Source organism: Oryx dammah, unplaced genomic scaffold, assembly GCF_014754425.2.
Source record: "Oryx dammah isolate SB20612 unplaced genomic scaffold, SCBI_Odam_1.1 HiC_scaffold_3, whole genome shotgun sequence".
In the NCBI taxonomy this organism is placed as follows: Eukaryota; Metazoa; Chordata; class Mammalia; order Artiodactyla; family Bovidae; genus Oryx; species Oryx dammah.
Window position 1 is genome coordinate 16,862,817 of NW_024070187.1, and position 18,532 is coordinate 16,881,348.

The 18,532-nt window shown below is 46.0% G+C and overlaps 2 protein-coding genes across 8 annotated transcripts in view; one reads left to right on the plus strand and one right to left on the minus strand.

Annotated features, from left to right (window-relative positions):
* The window catches only part of LEF1 (lymphoid enhancer binding factor 1), a 121,359-nt gene extending 115,483 nt beyond the window's left edge, over positions 1-5,876 (plus strand). For 2 of the 7 annotated variants that reach the window (XM_040237502.1, XM_040237500.1), the window contains one exon: positions 4,684-5,500. Coding sequence is in view for 3 of the 7 variants with exons in the window: in XM_040237501.1 (XP_040093435.1) it covers positions 4,684-4,763 (80 nt within the window). In the remaining 4 variants the exon portion in view is untranslated. Of the gene's footprint in view, positions 1-4,683 lie in introns of all 7 variants that reach the window. The other 5 variants (XM_040237501.1, XM_040237499.1, XM_040237505.1 and 2 more) reach the window with 3 other exon arrangements.
* A 7,912-nt stretch (positions 5,877-13,788) lies between these two features.
* The window catches only part of HADH (hydroxyacyl-CoA dehydrogenase), a 42,146-nt gene continuing 37,402 nt past the window's right edge, over positions 13,789-18,532 (minus strand). Inside the window, exons 7-8 of the mRNA XM_040237506.1 lie at positions 15,758-15,874; positions 13,789-14,814 (exon numbers count right to left, since the gene is read on the minus strand). Of these exons, the coding sequence (XP_040093440.1) occupies positions 14,696-14,814; positions 15,758-15,874 (236 nt within the window). The 3' untranslated portion in view covers positions 13,789-14,695. The remainder of the gene's footprint in view (positions 14,815-15,757; positions 15,875-18,532) is intronic.

Here is an 18,532-nt window from a genome sequence, read left to right on the forward strand (position 1 = left end):
TGAAGGCTCACAGACTCCTACACGTGCAGAAATGACAATGGAGAGAAAAAGGAGCGTGCGCTAGTTCTACTGCCTCACTTTCTGAAGGTGAAGTTAGCATCTTTAGTGAGGAGAACTTGTAGAGAGAAAAGGTGAATTGGATAAAGAATTTAGAGATGGGTATATGAGTCTCCATAGGTATTGTCCTCCTGAAGGACTTTGATATACAGAACTAAAATGGATTTTGAGGCTCTCTTATTCAAAACTTTCCTTAAGAATATTTCTGCAGTGTTTCCCGTGGAGGTAAGGGTCTAGGGTGGGATCTGTGAGGCCCAGCCAACCAGTGTGATGTCCTTCCTCACAAGGGAGAGGCAAAGGGCTGATGAGAAGAGAAACCAATAGCTGCAGATGGAAATAAGAAAGTCCCCTAGAGCAATTTATTAATAGTTACAGGCCTGCCTCAGAGTCCTCTTAACTTTGCCAAAGTATGCTTGCCCGGATAATGATTTACTCTGAATAACCACAAGGGAAGAAACCACACAGATGCAGTGACCTTGCCTTGGTTTAAATGACCTGGGTCCAAGCCCAAGGCCAGTGACCCCTCATGGCCCTGACCTCTCCCTCCTTCCTCCACAGTTTGGGAATCATCTTGCTTCAGAGCTTACAGCTAGGGACTGGGGGCCGCCCAGCTTGATGCTGGGACTTAAGGACTAGCTCCACTGTGGAAAGAATAGACTGCACCAACCTTCCCAGCCACACATTATCGTTCTTTCTTTTCCTCAAATGCTGGGTAATCCTTTCAAAGACCTGAATCTGCCTTTTGTAGGTTATACTTTAAATCTTAGAGATTTAAATTTCCCAGTTAATTTCTCATGCTCTTTGTCCTCTCATCCTGCTCTGAGAGCAGGTCTTGGGGTGGGCAGTGGTCTAGATGTAGACCACCACCACCCCCACTGTCATAACAGTGCTGTTGACTGGCTCATGGGTGTGGCAGGCGGGCAGGCGAGAAGCAAAGGAGTGATAACTCAGCTCTGCAGTACGGTGGAAAGAAAGTGGGTTTAAGGCTCAGAAGCTATTTCTGCCCCCTATGGTGACCTTAGCCAGGCCTTTCGCCTCACACAGCCCGGTCCTTTGGTTGCATGACACCGTGTCTGCCCCAGTGCCTGGTCCCTTCCTCCTCGCCAGCTCCTGTGACCTACAGGGAACCAGGAGCCCCAGCGAATCTCTAGGGATCCCTCAGATCAGTCACTGACGAGCAAACGCCTCCGTCCCCTCTAGAAGGACAGGGCCCCGAAAGAGCAGGCTTGTGTCGGTTTGCCCGGAGGTGAGGCAGGAAAACTTGGCCATGCGCAGGAGGTGTGTGGTGTGCTGTGGAGAGGCGGGCGCTCTTTACAAAGTCTCTGCTCTGTTCACCTTTCACAGACTCATCTCTGATGCTGTCTCCTCAAACTGCATATCATAACTAAAAAAGTTTTAAAGTTCCTGCTTCTTGCTAGTAACATTTGGGAGGGGAAGGATCTCTTACTCCAGCCGCCTTTGTGTGTTCCTTGCCTTTTCTGTACAAGGAGGTGCTGTTACATGACGGCAAGGCATCTCTCAGCCTGCTGTGCCCGCGTGGCTGCACGTGACCGGGTGGGTCCTCGTCATGTGTCAGCCCTCCTCTTCTCCACCTTGGCCTTGCTGACGGGCTTGGTTCCTTGCCCCTTCTGCTGGAGGACAGACTGGGAGGGTGGGGCCACAGAACCCCAAGGATAAGGGCTGGCAAAGCACTTGGCTTCCAATAAAGGCTGTTTGCACTTAAGAAGACATTGCCCCTTTCCCTTTCTTCACATCTTTTGAGCCAAGGTTATCTCCCAGACGCAGGTCCGTCTTGAAATCGAGATTCCCCTTTAGCACTTGGGCTCTTAATAAGCAAATCTGTCTGTCTGGGCTCCTGGTTCCATTTGGTTAGCAGGATATTCTGTCAAGATTGGAGTTCAGTCCAGGAGAGAGTGTTGGATTTCAGTTGGATGTAGGGGCAGGGGAGGGTGTTTTCTTGTGCCTCCTTCAGAGTCAGTCAACAAATGGTCCACGTGGTGACTCCTCGCGGAGGGAGCCCAAGCCTGACATGTGTAAGATGGGACTCCAGGCTCCCTTTGAAGCGGGCACAGTAATTGCAGCCTTGATTGCACTGACTCCGCTGCTGGGTTGGGCTGCACTGGGGCTTGCCTGGCCAGCCCAGCCTCAGCCACAGCCCCCCAGTGAAGCCTTAGATGTGGAAGTCTCCAGTCTCCCAGGCCTCATGCCTGTGGTTTCTTGAAAAGAATCTTGATTTGACCTGTTTTATATCTGTAAAGCAACACTTTAAGGCCCCCATTTTTCCCATTTGGGGTAAAATTGGTCTCCCCTGACAACCTTATATTTTAAAGGACCAACCAGGTTCAAATAAGGTGCCAATTTGATAGACAGTTTCTTTACCACTTTATTTAAACACTAATAAAACTATTAGAGCATCCAAGGTGGGAAAGAGTCACTTTTTGATTGGCAGTTGTACAGAGCACCGCTAAAACCAACTTCCCAGGAGGATCCTGGAAGAGGAAACTGTGGTGATAAAACAATGGTGGGAACGTCTGACACTACAGAAAGAACTGGCTTTATTAGGAAATGTCGAAATTCTTTCCAGGGCAGCGACCTTGTGATAAGTGGCCATTCTGGCCAGCCAGGACTGGTAGTGGAGGGGGCAGAAGGCACCTAGCGTGCTGTGAGCTGGGAAGAGGCCAACCCAGTGAGCAGGCAGGGCAGGAGGGCCAGGGTGCCACAGGGCCATGCAGGCTGCAAGTCCCTCCAGGGTCCTGGCTGCGCCCATCCTCACCACTTGAGGGTCAGCCTGAGGCTGGGCTGGGGACAGGTTCCATCAGCAGGCTGGTGCTCGTGGCTGCTGAGGCCAGTCCTTTCTGAACAGAGCTGGCCTCCCGCTGCAGTGCACTCCTGGCCCAGGGCTGCTCAGCCACTCCTCACCAGCAAGAGCAACCTGAACCTGGCCCCGGGAGTCAGGAATGCCCAAGCACCTTATACTCGGAATCTGTGGGCAGTGCCTACACCCCTTGCCCAGGCTCTGCCCCTGTCTCCTTGGAAAGCCAGGCCCTTTGCTATGCTTCCATCCTCCTGTGTGAAGCATCTGTACTCTGCTCAAACTTTTAAAAACCACAGAGCTGTAGCATGGATTTCCTGTTAACTGGGCGAAGGGTAATCTTGCAGAAGAGGAGTTGAAATCGTCACTGAAGACCTCGCTGTGTTGAAGGCAGCATTCCTCCCACTGTGCTTTCACTTGTCTGTTCACTAGCCACCCAGATAAACAGTTTCTTCACAGCTGTGATGATGCGTCATCTTGAGGGACAGCACTGGTGGTGGTGGCCGTAATAATAATGCTAACATGTAGCTGGTACAAGCCCTAAACGCAGGGACTCACTGTGCACTCTGCACTCTGCAAGTCCCTCCAGGGTCCTGGCTGCGCCCATCCTCACCACAGCCCACGGCACCGCTCCTCCCAGCTCCTGGGCTACAGACCGCTCTTCTCTGAACAGCACCGTGTGGATTGGAACTCACCATCCTGAGTTTAGTTTCTCATTATTAAACTATTTCAAAGTTCCCTTTTACTTCTCCTCCAAGGTTTCTTTCTACTCAAATAAAAAGCATAAAGGAATGCACTCCACTATTGAGAATTAATTTTTCAAGGAAATGTTTGCTAATAAAAGGGCATTGCAGCACAGACAGTTGAGATTCATCTGAGCTGCCAGGGGACCAGGTGGGGGAGATGACTTCCCTGCAGCTGGACGAGGCCGTCCCCCCAGCTGCAGAGGAGGGGCATCGGATGCTCTCCACAGAGGAGCTGAACTTGGGGGTGCTTTTGCTTTCCTTTTCTCTCTGATTCTGTTGCAATGTTTTATTTGTAATCACTCTTTTGGGTCTAAGATTATTAAAACTTTTGGGATTTACGGATTATCCTTTCTGAATGCTCTTGCCATTAGCAACATCTTTAAATACTTGTTGAGTGTACAACCCAAGATAATATTAGAGATCCCAGTTGTTATAAAGGGAAAAAAAAATACTGAGAATTGAAGCCTGAATATTGGAGAAGCTTATGCTCCTCAGACTGAATATGAGCGGACAGAAGACATCCCAGCCGCATGGCTGCTTGTGGGAATGTGGGGCACTAACTCACTTGAGTGTGCTTTTAGTCTCTTGACAGGGTCGCAAGGAGTGTGACACAACTGAGGCGACTTCGCACGCACGCACGCACGCACGCAAAGCCCTACAGGGGCTCCCCACAGTAGAGACCAAACACTCCAGAACGACAGCTCCTTCCCTGAGCTGGCCGTTGCCCGCCATTACAGTTCATGTTTGGCCATTCTCTTCTGATGTTTTTCAGGTTTATTTTTAAAAACCATGATCCCAAGTATTATGTGTATTTCACATCATAACTCTGTACATATATATATACACATATACATGGAACCAAGGTAAACATAAAGTACACTTATTCTCTAACGTAATCTCAGGATTTAGGGCTACCTTAGGGCAATCTGTCTTAGCTATCACCAGATCAACAAAGAGGATTAATTAAATGCAGAGCTCTTAAGATGTGCTGTATGCAGCTGAGGTTCAAAATCTGTAAAGGTCTGTGGCAAATGCGCATTAACAGCATTTTATTTGTTCCTTCTCGAGGTGGAAAACGAAGCTCATTCCCAACGTGCAAAGCCAAGGCAGCGACCCCGGGACCTCTCCTGGAGATGGAAGCTTGTTGAAAACCCAGACTGTCTCCACGGCTTGCCCAGTCGACCCCAAAGGAGAAATGACACCAACTTCACCCTGAGGTCACTGCTAAAGACGCTGATCCATAAAGACAATCACTGCCAACCCCCTTTCATCTACTGCAAGAGCCAAGTTCCACAGTAAAGCATATAAGGTTTTTTTAAAAGAAAAATTAAAAAGCACATGATGCTAGCAGGCCCTGGGTCAGCTGAGCAGCTTTCCTCCCCCGTCTCGGCTGTGCACGTCCCAGAGCATCCTGCCTCCGTATCTGTAACCTTCTGGCAAAGACAGTAACCTGGCTGCTTTCGCCTGCCCCAAGCACCTGAGCACTGGGAGCGGCTGCCGCAGAGCTGCCAGCGTCCCCGCAGGAATGTGGGGAAGAGTTCCCTGTTTCTGGCTTCGTGTTTCTTCTTCTCCTCCTCCTCAAGCTTTTATTTAACAGTGCAGGAAGATCTGTCTTGTTTGCTTTTTTTAAACTTGAATTTTTTTTTTTTTAATTTACACTTCTTTTATTTTTCTTGTATATTTTGCTAGCTATGAGCTTTTTAAGTAAAATTCAAAGACCTGGAACTGTTTGAAATAAAAACAAAATGAAAAGAAGCCTCCTTCTTTTGAGAGAGATCTCGTCTGCTAAGTGGCTTCTCCGTGAATTACCTGTAACAATAGTGGCCTCTCTGTCTTTGTAAGGTGTCTGATAGAGCTAAATAAACATAACAGCCAGTCCACTCTGTGGGTAGCAGTTGGCAGTCCTCTTTATTTTTCTTATGATCTCTTTTTTTTTAATGGTAAACCTTAACAGATACTTTCAGCAGACCAGTTTGCAGTGAATTTTCATTTCTTTCCTTCTTACCCCCTTGTTGTAAAAAGCCCAGCACTTGAATTGTTATTACTTTAAATGTTCTGTATTTGTATCTGTTTTTATTAGCCAGTTAGTGGGATTTTATGCCAGTTGTTAAAATGAGCATTGATATGTACCCATTTTTTTAAAAAATAACAAGGCACAGCCTTTGCCCCAAACTGTCAATCTAACGTTTGTCATTCCAGTTTGAGTTAACGTGCTGAGCATTTTTTAAAAGAAGCTTTGTAATAAAACATTTTAAAAGTTTTTTTTAAAGAGTGAAATTCCTGATGCTCTACAGTTGGTACTGGTGACCTGAATCCATGGGCCGGGCCAGGCCAGAGCTGGCTGGAACTCGTGGCAGAAGGCCTGCCAGCGCAGCCTCCGTGAGGACAGGCCCACGGCCGCCCGGTCCGCAGGCGGTGAGTCCTCAGGGGCCCTTGTGTGCGCGGCCTAGGCCGCTGCCGCCGCCTCTCACAGGACTCAGTGTGCAAGTCAGGCACGCGGGATTCAGGTGGGAGCACTTCCTTCCTTCCTGAGCCCGCAGGCACCCTGACGGGCAGCGCTCAGCACCTCTCCAGGTGCCACCCACAGTCAGACCCCCTGCTTCTCAAACTGGTCTCCCCCAGTCAAGGATCCCTGTGTCTAACCCCCACTCAGCTCCCCAAATCAACAGTTTCCCAACTTAGAGTCCATAATTCTCCCTCCCTTAAGCTTCTGTTATACTGTTATATAGCCTGGTATCAGGTTTAGCAAATCCTACATATTTTAAGTTTAAAACATCAATATTTCATGATCTTCCACAAAGGTTCCACAATCCATTGAGCTAGTTTGAGAACCACTGACACCACTGGTCTAACTTCAATCTCCTGCTGAAATTCTAGTTTTCCTTTTTTCAACCTTTAATACAGCTGGATAACAGCTGGCTACCATACTTGTAATAACCCTCCACATACTGTACTTGAAGATTGCCATTCAATCACCCCTCAAATTTCTCTTCTCCAGGCTAAGTAATCCCAATTCCTTAAACCTTTCATCATTGGTCCTTTAATCATTTTCATTACTATCCTCTGGAACCTCTCCAATTCCTCCTCATTTAGTCCTAAACTTGAACCAGGGGAAAGTATCTATTATGTTCAGGGCACCTACTTGTTAAAGGTTTCATATTCATTTGAAATTCTCTCCATTTTCTTAACATACATGAACCAAGTGGTTGTAACTGTTTAAAGCTGCCACTGCGTTCTCTCCAGAGTTAACTAGAAAATGCTGTAGGAAGTGACACTGTACTTTGGAGGGAAAAAAAGAAGCAACACATTGTCCCTTCTAAGTTTTAGAAAGAAGCTGATTAGTAGTAAAAGTCTGTCCACCAAGCAAATAGAGCAAGGATACAAGTGAGACTCAAGCCTCAGCCAAAGCCCACTCAAGTCTCCTCTCCTGGGTTCTTCCTCTGCATTTTTATGACAAAAAATGAATAAATGATATTGAAAGAAATGGCTTGTTTGACTCTCCTGAGCCAGTTGTTTCTTCTACAACTTGGTCCCTCCTAGTTCCCTGGATTTCCTTCAGAATAACTTTTCCCAGGTAACTTGGGTGTTCTGGCAGTGCCCACCCTGGTCCATTCTACCCAAATCCTGCTTCTGCAGGCAGGAGAGTCCAGAGTGCCCTGAGAGGCACACACAGACCAAGGCTGCTCTCCTGGGGCATCTGGGCAGAGGGACTCCCTGCCAGGCCCTGCTTCTCTTCAGTCTTGCAGTGATTCTGCCTCCTTCCCGCAGTGAGCTTGGAGCTGGCCTGGTCCAAGGAGGACAGGCCAGCCTGCCCAGGCCAGCCTTCCTGTGGGGCTCAGCATTTCTCTTGGGGTCGCAGCTGGTCCTCACAGAGGGTGCTTTCCTCCTGGCTTTAGTTTGTTTGCTTGTAGGGTTTCTAGCAACTGCCTGTTTAGCTGGAAGAAATCTTGAACAGTTTCACTGTCCTAAATGTCACTTTTTTCCTCTATACTTTGGGCTAAGTTTCCAACAATACAGAAACCTCTGAACAGAGGCCCATGAGCAATAACAAGATGTGTGCATAGGTTTCCTTTTAAAGGAGAGAAGTCACGAGGGAGAGAAAACAAATTCCACGAGGGAGAGAAAACAAATTCCACGTGACATAGTATTTGTACAAATTACTATATCTGCCACAGGATGTTATTGTTCATACATAGAAATTTTAAGAGCTGCCCTGTGAAACCTAGGGATACATACAGATACATGCACACAAGACTTGAACTACTTTTTAATAGAAATTGAATAGACTAACAAAGGTCCATCTAGTCAAAGCTATGGTTTTTCCAGTAGTCATGTATGGATGTGAGAGTTGGACTATAAAGAAAGCTGAGCCCTGAAGAATTGATGCTTTTGAACTGTGGTGTTGGAAAGACTCTTGAGAGTCCCTTGGACTACAAGGAGATCCAATCAGTCCATCCTAAAAGAGAGCAGTCCTGAATATTCATTGGAAGGACTGATGCTGAAGCTGGACCTCCAGTAGTTTTTAGCCACCTGATGCAAAGAACCAACTCACTGGAAAAGAACCTGATACTGGGAAAGACTGAAGGCAGGAGAAGGGGACAACAGAGGAGGATGAGATGGTGGGATGGCATGACTGACGCAATGGATATGAGTCTGAGTGAACTCCGGGAGTTGGTGATGGACAGGGAGGCCTGGCATGCTGCAGTCCATAGGGTCACAAAGAGTCAGACACGAGAGTGACTGAACTGACTGACTAAGTTAAGCATCTTAATTCTAATAGAAGAATGTAGTCCTCAGTGGTGTCATAGGCATAGTAAACCGGAGTTAAACACAAATGGTCAATGCACTCATTCAATACCTATTTACTGGGCACTTGCCCCCTAGGAAATGTTTTTTGCTGTTAGTAAGCTTGTTCACCACCTGCATTTGTTATAACACAGGCATCCTTCTCTTCCAATAGTAAACTTTAAATATCAAGTTCTTATAATGGAAAGAGGTTCACAGTGGGGAAAGCCCAGGTTTGGAGAGCTGGACAGTGTCCTCCAACCTTCAGTTCACACCTCCTCTTGGGCTGGAGAAGACCTCACTGACCTCTACAAACAGACAGCGAGTGGAAAATGAGAGATGTTCCACACATATAAAATAACTAGCAAATTAATTTTCTTTGAATTGCTTCATAATCTATTATTAAACAGGTTTTTTTCCCCCAATGTAAAAAAATACTTTGTTTTCATCATGCCTATAGTCACAGAACATGGGAACATATTTCTTCTATCCATGGAAGCAGTTAGTAACCAGACCTAACTATTCTGTTTTGGACCAAAGACCGAGGAAATACCTACACAAAGGGGGCAGAGTCTGGATTTTATTGGGTCATTTACATTGGTATGTTTATTATTTTTCTTTACCTATAATATCTTGAGATTATTATTAACCACCTAAGTTAATTTTTCAGAGAAGGCAATGGCACCCCACTCCGGTACTCTTGCCTGGAAAATCCCATGGACGGAGGAGCCTCGTGGGCTGCAGGCCATGGGGTTGCGAAGAGTCAGACACGACTGAGGGACTTCACTTCCACTTTTCACTTTCATGCATTGGAGAAGGAAATGGCAACCCACTCCAGTGTTCTTGCCTGGAGAATCCCAGGGATGGGGGAAGCCTGGTGGGCTGCCGTCTGTGGGGTCGCACAGAGTCGGCCATGACTGAAGCGACTTAGCAGCAGCAGCAAGTTAATTTTTGGTCTCCATTAAATAGAAGGAAAATCTGGTAGGGAATGTATTATTTGCTGGATGGAATGAGAAAACTGCCTACAAACAGACAGTCACACAAAGGCTTCTCTTTGCAGTCACAGAGGGATTAGTAGATTAGTTAGTCTCTTCTGGTTGTAATTGTCTCAGAATTTGAACTGAGCAGAATCACTGACTTATGTCCTACACTGCAATCATATTTTCTCCCATCAGGAAAAAGATATAAAGCAAAGTAAAACAGAGCCTTACACAAAATGGCCTGTAGTTCTGACAGGTCCTATCAACCTTGCTCAATTGGAGAAAGGCAACCCACAGTTTTAAAATCTAGCTCGCTCTAATGCCCAGTTCTAGCCATCACGCTGTACATAAAGCAAAGCCTGTGCAGTGCTCACGGGGGCTTTAAAAAGCCCAGAGGTACCTGCTGAACAACTTTATCTGTTCCCCACATGCCAACATCTAGCACAGACTGTGCCTGCTCCAATTCCAATGGTCCAATTAGCTGGCATTCTTCCTTCCTCAGTGCCTGATCTCAGAGAGCTCCAACCCATCCAGGCACCTCTTACAAAAATGGCCCATCTTCCAGAAGACCTAAACAGACACTTCTTCAAAGAAATACAGACGGCCAATAGACAGGCACATGGAAAGATGCTCAACACTGCTAATTAACAAAGAAATACAAATCAAAGCCACAATGACCTACCACCTCACACCACTCAGAATGGCCATCATCAGAAAGTCTACAAATAAATGCCGGAGAGGGTGTGGAGAAAAGGAAACCCTCCTACACAGTTGGTAGGAATGCAAGTTGGTGCAGTCACTGTGAAAGATCGTGTGAAGTTCCTTTAGAAAACGAAAAACAGAATTCCCATATGATCTAGCAGTCCCACTCCTGGGCATAGATCCAGAAAAAAAACTGGATAATTAAAAAATGTACATGCATGCTTATGTTCACAGGAACATTATTCACAATAGCCAAGCCATGGAAACAAATGTCCAATGACAGATGAATGGAGAAAGAAGATGCGATACACATATATGGTGGAATACTACTCAGCCAGAAACAGAACAAAATGCCATTTGCAGCAACACGGATGGACTTAGAGCTTATACATAATGGAATTCAGAAAGAGAAAAATACCATATGATATCACTTGCATGTGGAATCTAAAATATACCACAGAGGAACCTATCTAAGAAACAAACCCGCTCAGGGGCAAACAGAATAGACTAGTGGTTGTCAAGGCAGAGGGACGTGGGAGAGGGAAGGAGTGGGAGGTTAGGGTTAGGGGATTGAAGATTTTATATAGAGGGTGGATAAACAACAAGGTCCCACTGTATAGCACAGAGAACTATATTCAATATTCTATAATAAACCATAATGAAAAAATATAAAAAAGGATGTGTATATATATAACTGAATCACTTTGCTGTACAGAAATTGTTCAGTCGCAAAGTCGTGTTCAACTCCTTGCAACCCTATAGACCCTGGCCTGCCAGGCTCCTCTGTCCATGGGATTCTCTAGGCAAGAATACTGGAGTGGTTTGCCATGCCCCACTCCAGGGGATCTCCCCAACACAGGGATCCAATCTGAGTCTTCCTACGTCTCTTGCTTTGGCAGGGAGGTCCTTCATCACTGGGCCACCTGGGAGCCGACCCCCACCCAGCCAAAGGGCAGCAGGTTCTCTCTGAACATCCCCACACGTGCTGGTTCTCAGCCTAGGATGTGCGGGCATCCGCTGAAGCTCTGCCAGGTGCGCAGGCCCCCTCTCAGGATGATGGCTTCCCTCCTTCACGCATCACCTTTTCCCTGACGCCAATTAAGCAGGAGTGTCACCTGGGCGCACTCAGGGCGGACAGCCTCTCCCCTGGACGCGGCTGGGGGATGGAAGGCCACAGGACCAAACGGGGTGCACCTGCTCTGCCCCCCTGACCTGCCCCGAATCCATGTGGTAAGGCAGGCTACCGCTGTACCCACACGCTTCCCTGGAACTTCAACACAAGCGGAAAAGCCCTGGAAATCCACCTCCCAAGAGCAGGTGGTGAAACCTCCACAGGGCTCCAGAGTTCAGCCCTTCAAACACCGTGACCAGAAAGCTTGGCTCAAACACGCCTTACTCCCCAGGTCTGTTGGGGACGCTTGTTTCCCGTCTTCTCAACCTCATCGAAGCAAGTGATTATTTATGAGTTCTTTTAGGTTTTCCCTTCTGGCACGTGCTAGCTCGCCTGAGAACAGGCTATGTGTTTCTGGCAGGGCCGAGGCCTGGCCACTCAGCCCCACCGCAGCCCTGTCCGTGTAAGGGCTGCTCTTCGCTCTGCCTTGCTGACCAGTGGCCTTCGCGTTGCTCCTGTTTGCATACCACCCCTGCCCTGATTTCCATCTCTGTTACGAGCCTTTTATCCAGGGTCTTAAATCATCCTCAGTCTACCAAACACTAAACATCTAATACCTAGGAGACAGCCGCCTCGCCTGCCCGCTAGATGCTTCCGGCGAGTTTCTTTCCAGGTCAGTCGGGAAAGGTCCGCACGCCACCCACTGCTTTGGGAAGCACTTCCGGAGCAGCCCCCACGGCTTCACCTCTACGGCTCTCTTTTACCCGTGGGACTGTTCCCAACCGTCAGCCCACTCCCCCAACGGTAAAAGTTCAGGCTCTCTGTAAGCCTGTAGGTTTGAGGTGAACTGTGGCTTCCTTTCAAATAGGGTGCAGAGGAGGGAGGTGGTCGCAATCCGGCTTTTAAGCCTGGCAGAGAGCTCAACACTTAACATCCATCATTTCATTTCATCTCAGCCACCTCGTGGGACAGGACCCATCATTCTGCCCGCTCTCTCCAGAAGACAAGTAACCACCCCCCCACCCAAGGTTAGGCTGCACAGGTAAAAGAGTGGAGCTCAGCACTAGATCCCAAGTCTGTTTAATTCCAAAGCCCTTGGTGTTAATCATTTATACCAATTAATTCTGCAACAGCCATAGTTGGTCATTTTAAATAAAACATTAAATAGAATTAGATTTTTCTTTCAGGAGTTAAAATTTGTTCTGCCATAGAAATAAAAACTGTGATTATGAAATATTGAGTTATTTTTAAGAACAATTTACACAACCAAATGGGTTGAAAATGCAGCAATGCTTCCATTGTTCAAAGCATTTTTGATTAATATTTATGTACCATCAATGCCTGTTTACAGGAAAATTGGTTCCACAAAATTACAGCCACACCTTGTATTTTGGTAAGACTTAATTGGTTACTTAGATTGAAACGTTAAAGGGATTAAAATCAAAGTGGGTCAAGACAAAAGCTTGTTTCAAAGTGTGAAAAGTGTAATTTGCAAACTATGGAAGTGTAACTAGTGTATGTTGTTTAGGTGGTGACTATACAGTAGCTGGTCCTGATTTGAAAGCAGAGGACCTGACTGACCACAAAGACCCTTCTCCCCTTGCAGCCCTTGGCAGGCAGTAGCTGTGGTCACCTGAGAAAGCAGACACTGGAGCACGGGGCTGAGAAAGCCACTCTCCACTCCGGTGTGTAAGAAGATGTTCAAAATTCTTTCCCAGACCCAGACATGACACATGCAAGAGGATTTTCGTAATAAAATATTCAGAGGCTAAGAACCCATGGAGAAACCTCAGCCAGGGAAAGATGGCTGCAACCCCCCACCCTCACCCCGGGCAGGCTGACGGCCACATCACTGAGTTTGCTCTTTCCTGGAATCCAGTGGTCAAGAGTGAGCCCTGCCATTTCCAGGATGAGGGCCCACATCCTGTGGGCAGTCCAGTCAGAGAATGAGAAGGAAAGGAAGCCCCTCCTAAGCCTGGGGCTACTGTCAAAGGTCAGGAGCCAGCCTGAGAGTGTGCAGGGGGCTGTCAGACCACAGGGTAACCTTAAGTAATGGAAATGGTGATGGTGTCACAGGTGCTTCCTTTTTTTCGTTAGGAAATATAAGAATAACCTACAAGTTTCCTAAACCAGGTTCTGTGTGCGGTAGAAATGTATGCACATGGTTATTTTTCCATTATGCTCTAGTTAGATTCAAGTAAAAAAATTTAATAAGCTCCCCTTTATCCATCATGAAATGGGTGGAGGACAATCTCTTAACCATGAGCACCGTGACCAAGAATTCCAAACAAGGATGCCCATTTTAGGGACAGTACTGTAAGGAAGTCTGGAAGTGAAATTTTCAAATTTACTATGTTATATTTTATCGAAACCTAGTTCTAATCCTGACTCTGTCCCAAACTTCTGGTCACCTTGAGCACATCACATCAGCTCTCTACAAAGAGGCCACTGGACCTCAGGGTTTCTAATGTATTTCTAGCCTCAAAATTCTATCTTGGAAGACATTTTCTCAAGCCAATGATTAAAAGAAGCTTATGTTACACTGTTTCTTTTTGTTGGCAAAGAAGAAACAGATGTTCCTTAAAAACTGGTTTTTGCCTTTATTACTGCTTTCCAGGTAAGAAATCTGGAGTGACAGCTACAGGCAGGCTGTACATAAACACCTTCTCCGGCCACTCCTCCTTCACCATTACCACCCAAAAAAGTGACTACAGGCCAAAGACAGCACAGCTTCCGCCTAAATTACCAGCCTTTACTTTTATAACCATTTAAACATATTATGATTTTAAATTATACATGTTTATTTCAATTCAAATTTTCACAGATTAAAAAAACTGCATTTTATTAGAGTCAATTTGCAGCAATGATTTCTCATGGGGAAAAAAAAAAAGAGAGACAATAATCATTCAGATTTCAGTTGTGAACAAAACATCTTCCTGCACTTGGAGATCTTCCCACTAATCCAGCAGCAACATCTCAATGATGAGTTGAATCAAGACATGATACCTGACATCATGCCCAAAGGAGGGTAAGGCTTGAGGCTGCAGGCTGTAGATAAGCCGGTAAACGCAAGAGGCAGGTGCTGTCTCGCAGCCCTCCTCAGACACAACACAGTGTGTCAGTGGCTGGAGACTTTCCCGTGGGGTAACAATGGACACAGGATGCTCTCATTACAAGTAAACGAATTCAGATTCTGGTAACTCTTCATGAAAACAACAGGTTCAAAAGAAATGTCTGCTCCAAGGCACCAGGGTGTAAAGCTTTTTAGAAGATACACAGAAATGAACAGACTAAAAAAGGGAAAGGGAATTAGTTTCTCAATGGAGAAATCTGCTATTATTCTAACTCTTGTAAATGATTACTTCAGATAGATTACAATCAAAACGTACATCGAACAGATCGTGCTGTGGGAGGAACATCTGACCAAAGACCATTCCCGCGGGCACTTGGGGAGCTGCTGGTATGTGCTTACGGGGCTTCGTCCTCGAGCCAGAGAAGCTGCTCACTTGTATTTGTAAAATCCTTCTCCAGACTTCTTGCCAAACTTTTTCTCTGCTACCAGCTTATCCAGGGATGGGCAGGGCTGAAACAGGGGGTTCTTTGAGTCCATTTCATGCCAACCTATTGAGAGAAGGAAAAAGAGCTTAGGATGAAGTGCTGGGTTTATCTTACATCTCGGCATTCCCAGGGTGAGCATGTTGGCTGGAGTCGCATGAGTGAGGCCCATGGGCCTCTCCCACGTCAGAGTAGGAACCCTTCTCCCCACGCTCTGCCTCCAGACTCGCAGAGGCAGAGGGAAGGCTGAACATGAGCCTCAAAGCAGGGCTGCACCACTGGGCCATGTCTCACTTGAGGCCCAGCTCTCCCATGGCCCTTCTGCTCATCCAATCCCTTCATGGAAACAGCTGATGCCAAAGGTGATCTGGTTAATCTGTTAATCGGTGCCTGGACACCAGTGACACAGTGAAACGACTTTCAGGCATGTTAAAAATCTGAATTTGCCACTACTGGTATTTTATATCCTCATAAAGTTCTTGCTTCCACTAGAACCTCCCCTTGCTCCTTCCTACAGGTATTCTTCGTACAACTTGGTACTATGAGCTACATTCAACTTTAGTAGCCACTACAGTAAAATGAATACACATTTTAAAATGGTTCTGCATCTTGAATGCAGTGGTTACACAAATCAGCATACCTGACAGAATGACTGTGTACCAATGCCAATTTCCTGGCTCTGCTCTTGTACTGTGGCTGCTATATGACATACAACCCTGAGGGGAAACTAGGTAAAGGGGTACACAGGCCCTGTCTGTGCTGTATTTCACTGAATGAGGGACTTCCTATGAATTTATAATTCTTTCACAACAAAAGGTTTTTTAAAAAGTTGCCTTATGAGACTAAGCAGTCATATTTTCCCTTTAGTCATGTTACTTGAATCTTTCAGCTGGTGGGACAGGACTTTGGAAGGTCTACTCCATTTAAATAGGCATTTAATTTAATTCGCTGCTGAAAGAGACTACCTCAACTCAACTCAAGACAGACAACAGAGAATTCCAATTCTTACCATCTAGGATGAACTTCGTAGTATCCAGCCCAACATAATCGAGAAGCTCAAACGGACCCATGGGGTACCCGGCGCCCAGCTTCATAGCCATGTCGATGTCCTCCTTGGATGCTTCACCTAAGCAGCAGAGGGCAGCACTGAGCCACCACCGCCCTTCCCATGGCCACATTCTACGTATCATGCACATTCAAGAAAGTTCTGGAGTCAGGACTTCCGGCTTGGGTAAGATTTTTCTAAGAGGTCACAAGATTTTCAAAGCTACTACATGAAGTTACTCTGTGAGGTAAATTCTCAAGCACTACCATTCTGTTCGTGGAGAGAAGGCCCCAGAGGCCGGGAAACAGTTACTTTCTAATGGATTGGGATTCTCCTTCTCTGGAATAACTTACTAAAAATCCTTTAAAGCTACAGCATGTTTGTGATTGATAAAGGGACTTATTTTTAAAAAAGGAAATAATGAAGCTATATGTTTTTCTATGTATTGTATGTATGCTTTTCTTTTTTATCTTTCTTGGTTTTGTAAATAATGAGTCATTCCTTTGAAATCCCATGCATATAAACTCTTCAGTCAAGAGAATGTTTAAAGAAAAGCCCAAACCTGATTTAGAACTGCCACTCAAGTCTGAAAGTGTGTTGAGGAAACTAAGACAAGAACCAAAGTGCTTTTTTCGTGGAATATTATCCTTCACATAATATCTGTGGACCCGAGGTCTTTATAGAGAGCAACCTGTCCCCTTTCTCCAAAATCAGGAACACAACTAGCCTGTAACATGTGTCTATGTAGAATTTTGTTCCAGAGCATAAAGAAATGGTCAGTTAAAACAAAGCTAAGTTTAAAAAGTGATTAAAAAACTTAAGAGAGGACGTCACAACCTAAATATTTCAGATATTTTAGGCATGAGGAACAAGAACTACTTAAACATGCATAAAGGTTCTATTTTTAAAAGCATATGAAGTACTAAAATAATGCCAAAGAATTTCAAGGTGGTTCAAGATGATTAGAATACCAACCAATTATTTCTCCTGGGTGACTTTATCGGTACTCCTCTGATTAGTCAACCAGAGGTTCCTGAGAATGATTTGAGTTTCAGGTCAGAGGAGAGCAAAAATGATCACACAGACATTAGCCTTATCAGGCAGCCTCACTCTTTCATCCAACTTCTGTTTAATATCTGTTACGTATCAGGCACCAGAGACTTGGAGTGAAACAAGACAAGCACTGCAGTGACCATAGTCTAACAGGAGGATTCAGATGTGCAAACTTTCATCTAACAGGTGCTGAAGATTCAGGAAGATTCACATGGCTATGTGGGCAAAGATGGAGAGGTTTACTCACAATGCTATGGCTTCACCAAAACCACCACCCAGGCAGGGTCCTGATGGTCCTGAAGAGAATCCCCAGGGAAGAGCGGGCAGGGAAGGGCATTCCAGGCAGCAAGAACAGCATGTGCAAAGCAGGAATGAGAAAGCACATGGCAGCTGATAAAAGAGTCTGCTGAGAGGATTTCACTAGGCTCCCAGGCTTCTGCGGTGCAGAGGCCAAGTGCTGAAGCAAGCCTAGCATGCTCCTGAGGCTCGCTCCTGCTGCTCCTTGCACTGGGATCCTGTCAACATCTGCAGACCTCTGCTCAGGTGTCAGAGCATCAGACTCCCCTCCTCTCTGCACATAACCTAAGAACTATCAAGACTCCAGGCCAGGACTCCTGCCACCCCCTAGACTGTATATTTACCTTTCTCAAGGATTACTGGTCATAACCTAACATGTTATCTATTGGTTCACTCGCTATAGGCTGTCTCCCCTTATTAGAATATCAGCTTCCTGCGGATAGAAATCTCATAGCATAATGGTTCCAACTTACCTTAAAGCCATTTAATCAAATCAATATTCAGGAGAGACAATAAACCCTAGAGTCAAGACTGTTATCCTAGATTCAGAGACTCACTTGACTATTTCTAAAAAATAATATGAAGACATAGCACATCATGGGAAAAAAGTCTGAACAGTTTTACAAAGTCAGCACAATTCTAAAAACTCTGTTCTGAGTAACAGAGTAAAAGGCAGGGGGCAGGGGAAGAGAGAGAAATATATAATAGAGACTAGAATGCCAAGTGGGAGTTAAACATGGTATCATGCTTTAGATCATTAATTCCTAATCTTTAGAGTCAAGCACTTAAAATCTGATACCTTCTCCAAAGAAAATGTGCATACACACGAAATTCTGCATCAACCTTAGAAGGTTGAAAGCCGCCCCCCGCCCCACCCCTCCGCTCCATCCCCTAAATCTCGACAACAAAGAAGAGCATCCTCAGGGAACTCCAGCTCTTCTGCAGGCCTTGGAACTGCGGACCTGCCCGAATAAGAATCTTCTGCTGACTCATCAGCACCACCTACCAACCATTCTTGGCAAAACAACAAACCACGGTCACAGGCAACAGGATCAGAATCAGCGCAGCCACCATTCCTGTATCCATCAACAGCTACCTAAAGCCTGGCTTACACACACACTTTCGAAGTATGAAGATGAGGACCCAAACACTGAAAACGGAGTACAGTAGAAGAAAGATGTGTGCCTTGTGGCAGGCACGTGCCCTGAAGCAGAAGCAAAGCATAGTTAGGACAACAACAAAGATTACATCCAGCTTGGAGCTAGCACTGGGGACGGTCCAGTGGGGCCTTGAGAGAAGGTGAGAGTAAGGTGTGAGGAGAGACAAGAAGGCAGAGGGTGAGGAGAAAGGCGGCTCCCCGGTGAGGACATTTATCCGGCAGGCTCCGAC